The 19376-nt window shown below is 35.2% G+C and overlaps 1 protein-coding gene across 2 annotated transcripts in view; it reads left to right on the top strand.

Moving 5' to 3' along the window:
- Positions 1-18456, top strand: part of LEPR (leptin receptor) — a 70347-nt gene extending 51891 nt beyond the window's left edge. Inside the window, exons 14-18 of one of the 2 annotated variants that reach the window (XM_055586929.1) lie at positions 121-303; positions 1706-1801; positions 3563-3665; positions 4516-4591; positions 17629-18456. In XM_055586929.1, the coding sequence (XP_055442904.1) occupies positions 121-303; positions 1706-1801; positions 3563-3665; positions 4516-4591; positions 17629-18456 (1286 nt within the window). Of the gene's footprint in view, positions 1-120; positions 304-1705; positions 1802-3562; positions 3666-4515; positions 4592-14114; positions 14133-17628 lie in introns of those variants that run through there. The other variant, XM_055586930.1, reaches the window with a different exon arrangement.
- Positions 18457-19376: the final 920 nt, after the last annotated feature.

The following is a 19376-nucleotide window of genomic DNA, read 5'->3' as shown; positions in this document are numbered from 1 at the left end:
GTGTAAATATCTGCTTTCTCTTCCTTCTTCCTTTTTCACTAAGTTTTATGTTCCTAAGGACAATTTGGAGATTTTCATTCATTATGAAGTTAAAAATAAATTTCCTTCTTTTCCCCTCAGTGAATATCGTGCAGTCACTCAGTGCTTACCCTTTAAACAGCAGTTGTGTAATTCTTTCCTGGATGCTGTCACCCAGCGATTACAATCTGATGTATTTTATTCTTGAGTGGAAAATTCTTAATGAAGACAGTGAAATTAAATGGCTTAGAATCCCTTCCTCTGTTAAGAAGTATTATGTCCATGGTAAGCTTACTGTATTTTGATAAGTTTTTCCTATGGGTTAATATGACCCTACAGATTATTAATTCAAATAACACAGTTAATGGAAACTTCAAAAATATAGATAATCCATCTTATTACCTTTAATTCTGTCACCTTGTCACCAGCAATTAATTCTATTTCATTTGTTTTTCACTTAAATATTTATAGTTGTAATCATATTGTATCATTTATAACTTTTCTTCTGGTTGGTTCCTTTGATATATCACAAACACGTTTCTATTTTATCCCCAATCCTTTAACCATCATTAATGATTATATAGCATTTTACTACAAAATATACTTAAACCATTTATTTATTTGAGAACATTTATGTTGCTTCCAGTTTAACCTTTTTTTTTAAAAAAAATGAGTTTTAACAGCTTTTGATATCTACTGCCAAATTGTTTTCCCAAATTGTATACCAACTTATGTTGCCACTAGCAATGAGTTGGAGGGCCAGGCTAAAGGTCTGATTCATAATTTCCCAAAAGTAGACCAGTTACCCTGTAAGGTGAATAAAGTACAAAAATGTAAGTGTGCAGTACAGAATCTCCAAGCCTGAGTAAGCTTTAATCAGGGAAGCTAAGGATTGCCGTAGTACTGTTTACAATGTCATGGCTCATACTTTTCATTCCAAAAACCCTAGAATTTAGCTTCAGAGTAAAGAGAAACAAATGACTGATGGAGAACTAAATTAAGTTCATTATTACTGTTGTCCAGGTGGTTACTCTGTGCTTCAAAGGGATTTATCTCTCGTGGAATAATATTTGCGTGTCATTAGCATTTGTGAAAATGATAGATCACCGATAGATCCATTTTGAGCTTTGCTATGGCGATGGTCATCTTCCATAGATCTAGACACCTGGATATGTACAAAGATTCCTGGTCCCATTCCCAAGCTCTTTACATAGGATCTCCTAAGACTTTAATCTCCCAACTCCCTTGAATAGGGAAGCTGAGTAAACTGAATTCTTATGGAAAGGGAATATTGCTGGCTTTGATCTGGTGGAAAAAGAGGTAGAGCAGATTGTCCAGGAAAGGGAAATGGAACAGCTCATACAGCCCGAACTTGAACAAACTGACTGTCGCTGGAACATGCCTTTGAAAAATTGCGATTTTCTATCTCTGGGTGAGATTTTTAAAACATTATTTGGAAAATTATTGGTGTTACTATGAGAATTTAGAGTGCTCAGATTGTCTTTGAAACTCCCCAATTATATTTCAGTCCATAGATAGCAGTCATCAGTTTTCAATCCAGTTTCAATCCATAAATCATCAGTTTTATATGCATGAAAATATGAGCCACTTAAAACTTTTATATAGATTTCACTTATTAATATTAATTCAGTAGGGATGACTCTTTAAAATATTTTTTTCTCCTCAGATCATTTTATCCCCATTGAGAAGTATCAGTTCAGTCTTTACCCAATATTTATGGAAGGAGTAGGGAAACCGAAGATAATTAATAGTTTTGCTCAAGGTAAAAATTTTTACTTTTAGTTTCCTTTTACACAGATATGTGGTTTCTTCCTTAGTTAGCAATAATGCTGCCATCTGATTATTCTGTTTCTGATGGAATCATGGAAGAGCCCAGAGTCTTCTGTAGATGTGTCATGGGTGACTGTGTTAAGGGAATATGGTTCCATGGTGTCATTAAGAATAATCAGGCATGATATTGTGTTCCTGTATTGGTAAGTAACACTTTCAGTCTCAAATTGGGTAGAAAGTTGATTGCTGTTTGGTTGCTAAGTTGTCTCCAACTCTTTGCAACCCGATGGACTGCATCACGCCAGACTTCCCTGTCCTTCACTATCTCCCAAAGTTTGCTCAAATTCATGTCCATTGAGTCAGTGATGCCATCCAACCATCTCATCCTGTTACCCCCTTCTCCTCTTGCTGTCAATCTTTCCCAGCGTCAGAGTCTTTTCTAATGAGTCTGCTCTTCACATCAGAAAGTTGATGGAAACAAAAATGGAAATACCCAGCTATGCCACAAAATATAGCATCATAAAGGTTAATTGAAAAAATATTAATTTGCTGCACAATTAATATAAACACACCTACCCCAAACAATAAGCTTTGACATACTTATGGAGTCTTTAAATTTTCATTATCTTCTAAAGGAAAATTTTTCTGAAAATAAAACTGGAGAGAAAGGTATAGAAAAAATTTCACTGGGTGTCATATTTCTGACTCATCTTACTGTACTTGGAGCGTGAAGATTTTGATTTTACTATTATTTTTCAAGTTGTTTTAAAATCTAAGTGACCCAATAATGAAGTTTTAAGAGAGAAATATTTTATTTGGTTTTAGAAGTAAAATAATTATATATAACTTCATTAATGTACTGTTCAGCAAATATATATTGAACACTGTTCTAAGCATTGGGGATTGAATATTGAACATCAGTCTGTGCCCTAAATGGAGCTTAAACTCCAGTACTCAAATGACAGACAATAAACAAATAATATAGTGTCATATAGAAATAAGTATATGAAATTAAAATAAAAGTAAAATGAAGGGATAGAGTTAAAATGTGGTGCTTTAGTGTGTGTGTTAGTCGCTCAATCATGTCCTACTCTTTGTGACCCCATGGAATTTTCCAGGCAAGAATACTGGAGTGGGTTGTCATTTGTTTCCTTCTTCAAGAGATCTTCCCAATTCAGGAATTGAATCCAGGTCTATCCACACTGCAGGCATATTCTTTACTGTCTGAGCAGTAATGGTAGCCAAAAATGATGGTCTTTTTCTCTAAGAAGGTGATAAGTCCTGCAAGGACAAAGGGGGCATTTGAGCAAGGGGATAGCAAGTGCAAAGACCCTGAAGAGTGAGCATGCTTGGTGGTCCAAGAAGCAACAAAGAAGTCAATGTGTCTGAAGTGAACAAGATAGAAGTTGATGGGTCTTGTAGAATGCCTTCTCCAGAAGCAGATGACTGACTCAGAGTCATCATAACAACTTTAACTGACACTTTGATTCATATAATTGAAAAATGATCAGATGGAGAGAGCTGGCAAATAAATACTTTTGAGAAAATGTTTTGCTACATTACGAGAACCATAATTCTGAACAAAAGAGTAATTATTTTATGATCAAAGCTATGCTTATGTCTTTCTGATTTTGGTATCTTTAAAGGTCATTCAGATTTATGGTGAAATCAGAAAAAGGTCTGTTATGATTTTTGATACAGAAAGATATTACTTCCTCAAGATTCTGAGTTGTGTGAATTTTTTCTTTTTCAGATGATGAAAAACACCAGCATGATGCAGATCTATATGTAATCGTGCCAATAATAATTTCCTCCTCAATCTTATTGCTTGGAACATTGTCAGTATCACATCAAAGGTATTGTATGTGGTGTTAAAAATCTCAAGCATATTTAAACCATTTTAAACCCAAATCAGAAACACTAAAATATGCTAAATATTTTATATGTATTCAGTATACAATAAGATGGCATAAGAAGAAAAAGGATTCCTTATTTCAGGAATCCACACTGCATTTTGCTAGCACACATAAGCCTCAGGGAAGAAATTAGATTTTCAACAAATGTATATACATTCATGAAATAACAAGCTTATAACAGAAAAGCCTAGGCAGTATATTCATAGAGGTGACAGGAATGGCTTTCAGAATTGTAAATTTAGGTTGAGGACTTTTAGTTGCGAAAATTTATTTGGAACAGTCAATTCACTTATGGTTAGTAGGCATTCTGCTTTTTAAATTTTAGCACTGTGTGGCTCCTTTCTGTCTCATTTGACCTGCTTGAATGGTTCTTTATGTGCCCCATCACTCTGTGCTGAGAGGTCCAGACCATTGAGGTTATTTCACACGTGGCAAATCTCTACAGAAAGTTTTGTCTTCTAGCAGTGAAGAGGGAAAAGTGATTTTAGAATCTGAATTCATCTTCCAATCAAGTGAGCTGATGGGGCCTGTGCAAAGTATTTAGCACAGGGCTAGGCATACAGTTTTCAATAAATGTTAGCTATTTTGTAATTATTATTATAGTGATCATTAACTTTGGTCTAGACATAAAGTTGGTAGAAATCTTCCTGTGATGGCATATGAAAGTAAATTTGATCCTACTGTAGCATAACCAGTCTGGTAGACTTAGTTTCTAGTTGGTCGCTTATTAACTGTTAACATTTTCAATGTGAATGTTCTCTAATTCTAATGCCTTGTTTATCCTTTGTAGAATGAAAAAGTTGTTTTGGGAAGATGTTCCAAACCCCAAGAACTGTTCCTGGGCACAAGGACTTAATTTTCAGAAGGTCCTTTTTTCAATTTTTTTAAACCCCAAGTATATAATATTTCATTTTAGATGCTGTATACCTTTTAGAACTTCAAACATTTTTGAGGTTCAAAACTTTTTTTTTAAGGATAAGGTTTAAATTTTATTTTATTCAATTCATCTTAATATGAATCTGTCTAATTTGTTATTTATTTTCATGGATAGGAAGATGCAGGGATTTGAAACCAGGACAAAACAAAATTCAATAGAAAGTTTATCATCTGAATTAACAATATACATACCTTTCTTCTGTGTCATAGTATATCATAAAACAAATATTAGAATGTTAGGGTCAAATCTGATGGAGAACAAATATTTATATATACTTTTTGGGTATAAATTGATTGTCCTTTGGAAAAGGCTGGAATCAATATTTTTAACCCTTGTAATTATCTTCATAATTACTTAAATCAATTATACACTACATAATCCTTCCCTAAAACACTGCAATCTGAAAATGCAATTATCATAGTAAAGCTTACATTTATGAAGATAGTTCCTTTCAAGCTACTTATGAAACAATTAGTCAACTTTAATAATTTGCACTTATGTCTATAATAGATTTTCTCAGAAAACTCTAGAATTTAACAAATATATCATTAATTTCCCAAGTTTTCCTTGAAGCAGGGTTGGCTTTCTACCTATAAAACTGGGAAAATAGAATTCAGCTTTCATGGCAAAATATCTAAACGATGTTTTGAACAATAATCATATGGGGTTATTCAGTCTCAATAATTGTGTCATCGTAGTCACGGTTACACGTCTTCAGTGGTTTCTGTTTAGCTACAAGATCAAGTATAATCCTTTTAAGCTGGTTCTCAGTGACTTCTGTCTACAATCTGTTATCAACTTATATATTCCATTTTTCCTGTCCATGGGCCTTAGTCATGCTGACACTATTTCTCTCACCTCTACAGACCCCTCTATGTCAGTGAAGAGTTTGTTCTAAGCTCTTCTTTCCCCAAACCTTTTGTGAACAATGTAGTTCAGAAGAAATTCTGCCCCCTCTAAGTTTCCAGAGCATTTCATTATTTATTGTAAAGAGTGTTCTGAGTTCTAGGGCTGTATTTTAAGACCACATATATTATTGAGCTCCTCCTGCTAAACGCAAAATACTAAAGTCAAGATTCACAAAAGAATTAACAAAATGCTGATATAATATGTCCATTTATTTATGTGCAGATCATTGAGATACATATCCTTACATTCATTAGGATTTTTATTTCAGTTCTTGGTAGCTTAGTTTCCTTTCCTGTAAAATGAGGTCTAATAGAACTTAGCTCATTGAGTTGTTTCAGGGAGTAAAGAAGATGGTACTTCCAAATAGTAGTTTCTCAATAAATTATCATTATATTGCATATTTACATGTTTTGCATTGTTATTCTTTCAGTTACCCCACGGAATAAGTATTAGCATCTCCATTTATAGAAGGAAAAACCCATCTTATACTGGTTAGGTAACTTGTTTTAGAGTCTGACTTAGTTTACTAATTTGTCTAATTTTTAAGCCTATTCTATTAGTAATTGTTCTCTCTGGCTTTCCTTTTTTTTGACCATGACCCTTGGTGAGAAATATGCTTTACCTTGCAACCTAGTAAATGTATAGATATAAATAATATGCATTTGCAGTGTCCTCTCTCTTCAAAATTTTATTTCATTTAAAAAATACTGGTTACAACCCTCTAACTTCATTCACATACTAATGAATATGATTTGCAATAACAAAATCACTGCTCTACAGTTTACCAATGAACAAGTGAGTGAACAAAACAAGTAATATTGTGGGCAAAACAATGCAAGCAACTAAATTATAATCTTTCAGCAGAAGAGACAGTGTTTTATCTTCAGACACGGTAGCACTGTAGTTTCACATACTTACATGCATACATTATCTTTACAGAAACTTCACTTTGCCTGAATCTAACCAGCCCCACACCCGTACACTTCTCAGCTATGCCCTTACTATAAGCCATCATGAAAACAGACCTGATGATTTTTTCAATTAGTAAAATATTTATTCCTCTTCTTTCTCTTCCATTATGAATTCTTGCAGTGACAGTTATTGAAGTGATAGTGACATTTCAGCCATGTATATTTATTTGTCTTTCATTCATTCCTTTGTTCAACAAGCACATAATGAGAATGAGTATTTACGTGTAAGTCTAGGATGTTGCTAGGCTCTGGGATAACAATTTTTAAGATATCGTTCTTACCATCTAGGCAGTGACAGGGAGGTCACAGAGGAATGACTGGTTAAAAGCACTATAGAATGAGCTTGTCTTCTTTTCTCTCTCTAAAATTGTTTATTCATTTATAGTTCAATCATTAATTCATCCCATGCATTTATTCAAGGGATATATATTGAATAGTTATCCTAATGCCAGTCACTCATCTAGGCCTTGGGGTTAAAATGGTGGGAAAATAAAAACTCTTGGAGTGTACGGTCTATGGGAAAGATAAGATTAATCAATTTATAGCTGAAATAACTATATGTGTTATATATAATATATATTATGATACTATTACAAACACTAATAATGATAAACGTGTTGTGAAATAAAGGGACCCAGTGTGCTGAGTGTATTATGTGGGATCGGGGGTGGTGAGTGTGTGAAGGTAAGAAAGTGACAGTTGAGCTAAGATCTGGGAGATGAATGGTGATCAAGCAGGATTTGTGGTGGAGGGTGAGAGCCCAGGCAAGTCCACCTGTGAAAACAAAGCCCTGTGGTAGGAAGGACCTTAACGCATTCACAAACTGAAAATAGGGAGGTTAAAAGACAAAAGAGTAAAAAGGAGATTATTTTCTTAAATATTGAGGTTTTTTTCTTCTTTGAATATGAGAGGAATTTTGTAAAAAGAAATCAAAGTACTTATCTAACTAAAAATGTAAATACTTCACCATGTCAGTATATATACATTCTGGAAATAACAATCCTACTGTCTCAGAGAAGCTTAAACACTCAGTCTTCAAAATGGTAAGCTCTGAAATCTCTATGAACCACCAGGAATAATGGCTTCTAAGTATTTGCCAGGGCAGGGAAATGGTCAGGCTCACCTCAGCAAAATGTAGTTTGACCCTGCATCAAGTTTTTCCATTTTCCAGAAAATGCTGGATACAAAAGAATGTAGACTGAGTCAGTGACTCTAGCCTACAGGCTACCCTGCTGTGTCATGTAGCACCCTGAGGAGGAGCATCATGCCAGAGCAGATCGCCTTGCAGACATGTGCAATAGACAGAAATATCACCCCATGTCCCCAGGTTCTGGTAAACTGAGAAAGAGTAAAGAATTTCTAAGTAGGGTAGGTGAATGACATTATTTGTAAGACTGATTTTTTTTTTTTACTTTTGCAAATATTAGACTTTAAAATCTTATAAGATATTCTTTAAGCATAACTAGCCCTTGAGGTACTCAGTTTATTACTTGGCTTCACAGGTACTCAGTTAGGAATAAATCAGTTATTGGAATGTATCAGGAATATTTGAAGAGTAAGGAAGAATGTAATTTCAAAGGTTTTACTGATGATAAAAATCGAATCTTCTAAAACTCAATAACTTCTTAAAATCTCACCTTCTACTTTAATCTCCTAACTAAAAGTACTTTTTTGGGGACAAATAATACAGTATAATTCACATTATATTTCTAAAGAGGACAAGATAATTTAATATCTGCTCCAAACTTTCATATTCATATTATTTTATTTAATTTGGTCATAGATCTAATAGCTTTATATTTTCTTTTTTTTTATTTTCTAAATAGTTTTAAATTTTATTAAGGTTTAAAAGGAAATGGAGAAATAGATCTTTTTTAGATCTTTTCCCTCCAGTTTTGAGATATAATTGACATACAACAGTGTGTAAATTTAAGGTGTACAGCCTAATGATTTAACTTACATACATCATAAAATGATTACGATGATATAAACTGAGGCACAGATTGGTTCAGCAGCTTGTCTTGATCAGATAGCCTGTAGGTGTGAAAACCTTGGTTAAACTCAGGTTCATTGTACTCACATTGATACCCTTCCCATCAAGTCCATGTTAACAATGGGTTGCTAAATATACTTAATGCCACTAAATTGTGCACTTAAAAATAGTTGAAATAATAAATTTTATGTATATCTTAACACAAAAAAATTGGCAAAGAATCCGAATAGACATTTCTGCAAAGAAGATGTACAAATAGCCAGTAAGGAAAAATGAATATATGTTCAATGTGATTAGGAAAAGATTAGGGAAATGTAAACCAAAAGGACAAGATAGCACTCTATGCTAGCTAGGATGGTATAATGAAAACAACAGGTAATAAGTGTTGGTGAGAATGTGGAGAAATTGGAACTTTACTGTACTGCCAACATGAACGTTAAAATGGTGCAGCCATTTGCTCTGAATTTTTCTGGCAGGTCACCTTTGTATTTCTAAAAATAAGATACTTATGCCATTATGAGATGTAAATATTTAGCGATTTCTGGCTGTAATGAGGACTTACTTCTGCACATACTTTTTTGCCCCTTCTTTCCCCATGCTATTTCCATATCATATTGTTAGTCACTTTTTTTTTCAGTTCCTTCAGTAATCAGTCTATAATCTCAGAATAGTCTTCTAAAACTCCATTTGTTGTTCCATGAAATAGAGACTGTTTCTTAGAATCCCCCCCCCTTTATTAAAATAAAATAAAGACATGAGTACTCTTACCTTCCCCTCCATGTCTCTCCCCACTTCCCAATCTTTGTCAACTGTAACTTTACATTTTCACTTAAGTCAGGGTCGATAGCATGTTCTATGCCATAATTTGTCTGGAGTTAATTTAAAAAAATGAAAACCCAATAAACTGTATTTTCATTGTTATGAGTTTATAAATATTGTTCCTTGCAGAACCAAGTAATATAATGTGATTATATTACCACACTTTGTGGTTCCAATGACACAAAATAGTTAAAAAAAAAATATTTTAGAAACACTCCACCCTGTTGATCTGAATTTTGTCAAATTTTAGTTGGCCTCATTTTTAATTTTTATGCTTTGTTTTGTGTTTGTTTTGCTTTTTCTAGAGCTTTTAATCGCTTCTTAATTTTTTTTTTTAAACCTTCTGTGTGCTGTTATTGTATATGCATCTTCACTGGAGACCTGCTCCCTAGGCACTCTGTCCAGGAAATCCTCTATCCTCCTACTGTGATCTGGATTAGGCCTTTTCTAACACTACAAGCCATCCCTCTGAATTTTCCCTTAACTGGTTTCTAATGGGGGGATGCAATGCAGGAGACCCTGGTTTGATTCTGGTGTCAGGAAGATCCCCTGGAGAAGGGAAAGCTGGTTTCTAGTGGAAAACTGTTCTCTAGACTTTTTTTCTTCCTCTTTTTTGATTAACTACTTCCTTACATAACCTACCAGGAAATATTGTGTAAGTTGAAGTCTCTCCAAGCCTGAAATTCTTTTTATTGTGCCTTCCTTTGTTGATATTTTGCTGGAATAGCAAGTTCTAGGTTGACAAGCCTTTCCAATAAAACTTTGAGACAATTCCTGCCTTATCTTCTAGCATCTGGTATCACTTCTGAGAAGTCTAGTGCCACACTGATTTTTACTCCTCACTGGTATCATGCAGTTTTCTTGCTTTTAATATACTATCCCTGTTATTGATGTTCTAAAATTTTAGTGATAGGTCTAAACCTATTTAGGAAGATTCTTTTTCATTTAACTTTGTTCTTGTTTGAAAACACTTTTGATTCCAATCCCCTGTCAATTCTAAGAAATTATATTATTTCTTCAGTAACTTCCTCTCCTCTTATTTCTTTGGATCTCATTCTAGAATATATATTAGGTGGATGTTGGACCCTCTGCATAGATATATACTTCTTATCTCTTCTCTAATATGTTCTGTTTCTTTGTCTTTTTTTAAATTTATGTTTGAGACCTTGCCATACCCTGTTCCTTCAGTGCTTCTATTGAGCATTTGCTCTTTATGGTTGTAAATTTCAAACTATTCATTTTCAGTGTATCCTGTTCTGACTTTATGCATGCAATATTTTCCTACTAAAAATGCCAATTCAGAGGATCATTCTTTGTTTTAAAAATTCTGTTTTCTTTTATTCCTTGAACTCTGTTTCTGCTAGGATCATATTCTCCTCCTGTTTATCTTGGCTTTTTTTAAAAATCTCACACTTTACACACATATGTGGTAATCCTTTGTTTTTCTTTCATATTTAAGAAAGGGATTGCTTCCCTGAATGGGTTAGAAAGAGCTCTGCTAGAAAAGGAAAGACATGCTCATAGACACCAATACTCCTCAGCTGCTAGATTCCTCCCCAGATAATTTTCCAATTACTTTTAAGAACAAATCTTCAATTTGAGTGTGGGGAGTATGAAGCCTTTTCCATGTGTAGTAGAGGGAGTAGAAGAGCCCCATTCCATATAAACAATTTCTTGTTTTCAGATAAAGGCCTCATTTCTTCCTGTCTTTTTACCTGCCTTTTCTTCACCCCTCCCCCCATCTCCACTATATCAGTTCAGTCGGTTCTGTTGCTCAGTCGTGTCCAACTCTTTGCGACCCCATGGACTGCAGCACTCCAGGCTTCCCTGTCCGTCACCAACTCCCAGAGCTTGCACAAACTCATGTCCATCGAGTCAGTGATGCCATCCAGCCATCTCATCCTCTGTCACCCCCTTCTCCTCCTGCCTTCAATCCTTCCCAACATCAGGATCTTTTCCAATGAGTCAGTTCTTTGCATCAGGTGGCCAAAGTATTGGAGCTTCAGCTTCAACATCAGTTCTTCCAATGAATATTCAGGACTCATTTCCTTTAGGATTGACTGGTTGGATCTCCTTGCAGTCCAAAGGACTCTCAAGAGTCTTCTCCAACACCACAATTCAAAAGCATCAATTCTTCAGCACTCAGCTTTCTTTATGGTCCAACTCTCACATCTGTACGTGACTACTGGAAAAACCATAGCTTTGACTAGACGGACCTTTGTTGGCAAAGTAACGTCTTTGCTTTTTAATATGCTATCTAGGTTGGGCATAACTTTTCTTCCAAGGAGCAAGTGTCTTAATTTCATGGCTGCAGTCACTATCTGCAGTGATTTTGGAGCCCAAGAAAATGAAGTCTGTCACTGTTTCCATGGTTTCCCCATCTATTTGCCATGAAGTAATGGAACCGGATGCCATGATCTTCGGTTTTTTGAATGTTGTGTTTTAAGCCAGCTTTTTCACTCTCCTCTTTCACTTTCATCAAGAGGCTTGTTAGTTCTTCTTTGCTTTCTGCCATAATAGTGGTGTCATCTGCATATCTGAGGTTATTGCTATATGATCTCCACTATATGCAACAGGGCAAACTGTCTTTCTCTTCATCTAGGGCTTCCTTGGTGGCTCAGCTGGTAAAAAAATCCGCTTGCAATGTGGGAGACCTGGGTTCAATCCCTGGGTTGGGAAGATCTCCTGGAGAAGGGAAAGGCTAGCCACTACAGTATCCTGGCCTGGAGAATTCCATGGACTGTATAGTCCCCGAGGTCGCAAAGAGTCGGACACGACTGAATGACTTTCACTTTCACTTTTCACTTTCCCCCCATCTCCAGTATATGCAACAGGGCAAACTGTCTTTCTCTTCAGCTATAGCCCACCCTGGAGGTATTCCAGTCTGCAGCTCATCTCCTTTGGTCTACTACACTCCTCCACTTGTTTTCCATCTATTAGGAATTTGAAATCTCGTTCCCTCTTAACCTTCTCAGATAATCTTATTTGATTTATTCATGCACTTTCATTCTAACAGAGCCTCTACAGAGATAAGAAAGAAACATGCAGGCTCAAACTGCCATCTTGAACCACAATACTTTCCTACACCATTTCTCACAATACTTTAAAAACCAGAATCTTTAAACAGCATTGCAATCAATTATACTTCAATAAAATAAGTGAAACAAATCTAAATCTTTTTTTAAGTTCTGAAATAGGTTAAAAATAAAAATTTTAAACAAATTTGTTTACATTTTAAACAAATTTTAAAATTCTTGTTGTAGGAAAACGTATTGCAGTAAGTCAATAGCCTTGTTTTGCTTCTAATTCAAAACTTTTTTAAACCTCTTTGTTTAGCATTTTGTCTAATCTGTTAGTTTCTTCCTCTAAATCCAAACCATCTACATTTGAGGTGTCTGCGTGTGATCTAACCCTGCTCCTTTGTTGTCTACATTTATGTCTATTTCCACGAAGTGTACTCCCACTTAACAACCTAAATACTTTGGAGTGTTTAAAACCAAATGGATTTTTTTTCTTTTGAGTCAAAGACTATCCGAGATTACACCACCTGTTCTAGTTCTCAAAAGAAAAAGCTTAGCAACCCATAATGGAGAAGGCAATGGCACCCCACTCCAGTACTCTTGCCTGGAAAATCCCGTGGACGGAGGAGCCTGGTAGGCTGCAGTCCATGGGGTCGCTAAGAGTCGGACATGACTGAATGACTTCAACTCTCACTTTTCACTTTCATGCATTGGAGAAGGAAATGGCAACCCTCTCCAGTATTCTTGCCTGGAGAATCCCAAGGATGGGGGAGCCTGGTGGGCTGCCGTCTATGGGGTCACACAGAGTCGGACACGACTGAAGTGACTTAGCAGCAGCAGCAGCAGTAGCAGCAACCCATAAACTCCTAATACCATTCTCATGGACCTGAAGCAGATTGTCCCTGAAATTACTAGAACAGCCTTGCAGAAGTGTGAAGGAGCTAATGTAGTCCCCCAAAATATGATTTCCATTTTCTCTATTTTCTTGTCCTTCTTAATATCTATATATGTGCCCTTGGGTCATAATGAACCAGAAGAGACGGTAAATTAATCAGCTCAAATCTATCACAGCAAATAGAAAAAGCAAAAGAAAGAACATGTTCTCCTCCCTATTTGTGTTTAAAATATCTTTCATCTTCCACTGTATTATAGACATTGTTTGGTTAGAAAAACATTCAGAGTCCTCACTCTACTTTGGTTAGCTGTACAACTTTAAGCCTTGATTGCTTTGTCTATAATAAAGGGAGAAATGTGGACCAGATGATTTCTTTGAACTTTTTTCTAGATTAAAAAAACCATGATAATTTTATTCTTCTTTACTATTTCAAGTCTTCTCTATTTTAATTGAAAAAAATTATTTTCAGAGATCTACTACTTTACTCTTTCTTGTTTCAAATTCTCTAATATTTGCTGTTTTTCCTCCACTTGCTTTTAATTTTCTCAGCTCTTTGTTCTTCTTTGCTTTTACTTATTCTATTATTCCTCTATAGATTTTCTTTTCTGGTATCACTAAGGCTATCCTTAGAGTGTGATATTAAGGTCTGCATTAAGAAAATGATAGAGACCACCTTAGTTCAAAATGTTGTCTTTTCTTAAAAACATGCATTACTGTAGTTTAACACAAGAATTTATGATCCACTACCCATCCCTGACAGAACATCTTTTTGATTTCTTTTATCTTTTGCTTTCTGAGTGGTTTTTTATTTTGCTTCCTTATTTTGTTTTATTTTATCTGAACAGAGAACGGACATTCTTTGAAGTCTAATCACGATCACTACCGATGAACCCAATCTGCCAGCTTCCCAACATTCTATAGAGTATTAGAAGATTTTTACATTTTGAAGAAGGGGGGACAATCTAAAAAAAAATTGGTGAAACTATTGAGAACTAAAATATGGTGAATTGTGTTGATTTAGAACTTAAAATAGATGGGTAAATTTGGAATTCAAGACATTGATCTCAGTCCAGTTCAGTTTGGATGTATGATTACTTCTCAGGTCATCTCAAAAGTAGTATTTATGATATCTGGCTTTTGATTTGTCCTTTGTCTGGTCATAAAACATTAAAAAATATGACTGTTGCTCTCAACACATATCTATTAGATATCATCATATTTATAGTAGATAATGCTGTAACTGCAAATACAATGACTCTAAATATAAAATGTAGCAAAAGTTTTTAGTTTACATTTTATGTCCAAAAATTTCCATTTTATATCCTTTTATAGACACTTCAGCCTATAAATTGAACCATTTCGGTATTCTTTATAATGTCTTGGAGATCTTATATATATCTAACTCTGATCCATATGGGAATTTTCATTTTAGCCTTGAAAATGGCCTAAATGCTAACTTCCATTTCAGTTCAAAGACAGTTTGTTCTGGTCAAAGGTTAGTAGAAGTTACAGTTCATTTTGGGATGACCTGACATATCCAGGTCAGACTGACCAGATAAGAAAACACATCAGCTTCCAATTCGGCATCTTTGTGAAATTCTTGAATAAATTTAATTTATTTACACTGAACCACCCAAAGCTTCTAGCAGGCAGGGAAGTGGGTGGTGATGCAAAAAGGGAGATTCTAGAGCTTTTAGTAATAGCTCAAAGCAAACCCAGGACTTTCTTCCCTGAAAAAAAGACCACCACTAATGCTATGAATTACCTTGTGTGCTATGCTGCTCACATTCAAAATAAACCAAAGCCTCTGCTTGATTAACCCAAATAATATTTAAATTTAGGATACATATGCATCACTTACTTTTAGATTTCATTTACAGTTTGATTTGAATGTTAAAAAAAAAAAAAACCCTAAAAATCAGAAAGAAAGAGTCCTTTCCCCACTTCATTGACTTTTAAGAGATGTCATTGGAATGTAATTGAAGTGTGAAAATATGAAAGGATATTAATTCCTTCTACCTGAGTACATATTTAATATGCTCTCAGACTGTTCTAAAATCTTGAAATATTAGATGCATATGGTAATTGAAATGATTTTTTAAACATACTCTTAATAAATGTTTGTGACCCATTGATAAAATATACTTTAATAATATATGAATATGTGTTTGTTGTTGTTGTCTTCCATTATTAGTGAACTCTTTCATCAAATGCATTTGAAGAAGTAAATTATTTGGTATAACAGATTAATTACCGATTATGAAGTTTTAGAGGGCATGAAATATGTCAAACATGTCATTTGAAGAACATCTGTGAGTTTGCATATTATGTGCTATTCTTATTTTTGTTTTCAATGTTAATAGTATGTAGTTCCTTTATTTGTAGATCTTAATTTCTTGGTTCATTTAAATTTTAAGAAAATCAATACATATATATTAGTAACCTTAAGAAAAAATAAAATGAGCAAAAAATTTTTGAAGGAAATTATATAAATTTAATTATATATTTCTCTCAGAAAGAAAACAGGAAGAGGAATAGTTTTCTCTTTACACATTATGTTCATAGAATAATAGAAAACTTTGTGTTAATACAGTATTTGCTATTATATAGTATTTTAATCTCTGTATAAATCTATTTCATTACATTTATTTATTCCTTTATGGTTATTATCACCCATATATTTCATTGAGTTCAACATTATGTTAAATGAATTGTCTTTTTGTATGGAATATATTTGCCATTATGAATGTTGATTATATCATTATTTCAAGCAATATATCTGAATTCATTCTATTAGTTTAAGAATTATAAAATTCAAAATTTTAATTATATGTATAGCATAAAATTGAATACATTTTCTATAGTACTTCATTTAGTTGTGTTAATTTTTCAATCTGCTGTGTCTACAGTTTTGTTTATTTTGCATTTATTTTTACAATATGTTTACATTGTATGAGTTGAGCTTTTTTGCACATAGATGCTTGCTTGTAGCTGCTTAGCAGGGTTTGTTGTAATGTAACCACTGTTCTTATAAAACTATGATGTACATTTGTTTTGCATCTTTGTCTTCATTCCACATGTCCTATAGTTTATATTTTTATGTGAAGTTATTTATAAGGAATGGTTATTTAAAAGGCTGTGATCATCTCTTTCACCTTAATTGTTTTCAACAAATAGATATTCTTAGTTCTTATTTTCTGATAGTCATAAATAGATTTTTAGTATGATGTTAGGTAGATTAGATCACATATAGTTTACCTTCATATCATATATTAGGTCATGGACTAGTTATTTTAGCTATCTGTAGCCAAGTTGTATTGCTCCTTTGATTTTTGAAAAAATTTATTTATTCATTTCTGTCTATGCTGTGTCTTCACTGTCGTGCGGGCTTTTCTCTAGTTGTGGTGAGCAGCGGCTACTCTCTAGTTGTGGTGCCAGGGTTTCTCGTTGCGGTGGCTTCTCTTATTGCAGAGCATGGGCTCTAGGGTGAGCGGGCTTCAGTAGCTGCAGGTGTTGTAGCTCCCGGGCTCTAGAGTGCAGGCTCAATAGTTGTGGCCCAAGGGCTTAGCTGCTCCATGGCACGTGGGATCTGTCAGGATCAGGGATGGAACCTGTGTCTCCTGAATTGGCACGTGGATTCTTTACCACTGCACCACCAAGGAAGCCCTGCTCATTCGATTTTGTATCAATGTACCTTTTAAACTTGATGTAAGAGATTTTAGTTTGTGGAAGTGTAATTTGCTATACAATATTAGAAATTCCTCTAGAGATAATACTTTCTAATTTCAGTGTTCTCAGTCACATCTGACTCTTTGAAATCTCATGGACTATAGCCTGTCAGGCTCCTATGTCCATGGGATTTTCCAGGCAAGAACACTGGATCCCCTTCTCCAGGGGATCTTCCTGACCCAGGATTCGAACCCACGTCTATTGTGTCTCCTGCATTGGCAGGCATATTCTTTACCACAAGCACCACCTGGGAAGCCATTGAGAGCTATGCACTTTCAGATACTATCTAATGTATTCCTTGTACAAAGCTACGAGGTACATATTGAACACAATTTTACAGATGAGGAAACTGAAAGGCAGAGAGGTTAATGTACTTGTCCATGATCATAGAAACGGAAGAACTCAAATTTAAGTCTTTCTCATCCCTCTTTTAAACAGTATCTTATACTACCTGTCCCTTATGATTTTTGATCTATTTATTTCAGTCCAAAATCAATTAGTTTATGGTTGATTTGTGTCCTTTCATATTAACTTTCACACTTCCATTTCTTCCATGATATCATAGTGAAGCAAAACAAAACAAAACAGAAATCAATACAATTGAGGATTAAAATGTGTCTTTTCTTTTAGCCAGAAACATTTGAGCATCTTTTTATCAAGCATACAGAATCAGCGACCTTTGGTCCTCTTCTTTTGGAGCCTGAAACCATTTCAGAAGATATCAGTGTTGATACATCATGGAAAAATAAAGATGAGATGGTGCCAGCAACTACAGATGCTCTACTTTTGACGACTCCAGATCTTGAAAAGGGTTCTATTGGTATTAGTGACCAATGCAGCAGTGCTCAATTCTCTGAGGTTGAAAGCACAGACATAACCTGTGAGGATGAGAGCAGGAGACAGCCCTCTGTTAAATATGCCACCCTGCTCAGCAACTCTAAATCAGGTGAAACTGAGGAGGAGCAAGGGCTTATAAATAGCTCAGTCAGCAAATGCTTCTTGAGCAACAATTCTCCACCAAAGGATTCTTCCTCTAAGAGATCATGGGAAATAGAAACCCAGGCCTTTTTTATATTGTCAGATCAGCATCCCAATATAATTTCACCACACCTTCCGTTCTCAGAAGGCCTGGATGAACTTTTGAAACTTGAGGGAAATTTCCCTGAGGAAAATAATAATGAAAGGCCTGTCTATTATTTAGGAGTCACTTCAATCAAAAAGAGAGAGAGTGATGTGTTTTTGACCAATGAGTCAAGAGTGTTGTCCCCATTCCCAGCCCACTGTTTATTCACTGACATCAGAATCCTCCAGGACAGTTGCTCACACCTTGTAGAAAATAACTTCAACTTAGGAACTTCTGGTCAGAAGACTTTTGTATCTTACATGCCTCAATTTCAGACTTGTTCCACGCAGACTCAGAAAATAATGGAAAACAAGATGTGTGACCTAACTGTTTAATTTCATTCCGGAAATATCTAAGATTTATGATGTAAATGAGTCATATGAAGGTTAATATATTTCATCATTGGTTAGGAGAGTAGAAAAGAAAACAGAGTCAAATTTGAAAATGATTGTTCCACAACTAATGGTAGCCATACTCACTCAAGTAATACAGACAAAGGGTGTGAGAAAGCCTTCAAGAACCTAACAATGTAGACTGACTCTTCTAATGATTTTGCTAATCAGTTACAGTGGGACAGTCTCCAGAGACTTTTGTCTAGCTAGCCATAAACTCAACAGTAGTATATTTGGGGACATCGAACCTATATAGAAGGAGCTAATCATCTGAATTACATTCACATCTGAAAGACTTCACACTAACACTTGTGAAAATGTAACTATTTTCAAGGGTGTGGTTATTTTACCTTGAGTTGTCTTTACTGTGTGCTCATTTACACACACACACACACACATACAATCATACCCAATAGGCATCCTTGTGCATTTTAAATGTACGTGATGTATTTGTATTTTGTGATGTTAGACTGTGTGATTTGAAAGTGTTTTTATTTAACAGACTTACCTTGAGCGCTTACTCTGTGATCCACACTCAGTTAAATGTGTAGATAAATAGAGGATATTGCCCTGGGCTAGGGGATATACTCGGAAAAGGCGATGGCACCCCACTCCAGTACTCTTGCCTGGAAAACCCCACGGACGGAGGAGCCTGGTAGGCTGCAGTCCATGGGGTCATGAGGAGTTGGACACGACTGAGCGACTTCCCTTTCACTTTTCACTTTCATGCATTGGAGAAGGAAATGGCAACCCACTCCAGTGTTCTTGCCTGGAGAATCCCAGGGATGGGGGAGCCTGGTGGGCTGCCATCTATGGGGTCGCACAGAGTCGGACACGACTGAAGCAACTTAGCAGCAGCAAGG

Source organism: Bubalus kerabau, chromosome 6 (assembly GCF_029407905.1).
Source record: "Bubalus kerabau isolate K-KA32 ecotype Philippines breed swamp buffalo chromosome 6, PCC_UOA_SB_1v2, whole genome shotgun sequence".
Lineage (NCBI taxonomy): Eukaryota > Metazoa > Chordata > Mammalia > Artiodactyla > Bovidae > Bubalus > Bubalus kerabau.
The sequence above is the reverse complement of the archived record's forward strand: the minus strand, read 5'-3'. Positions and strand labels throughout refer to the sequence as shown.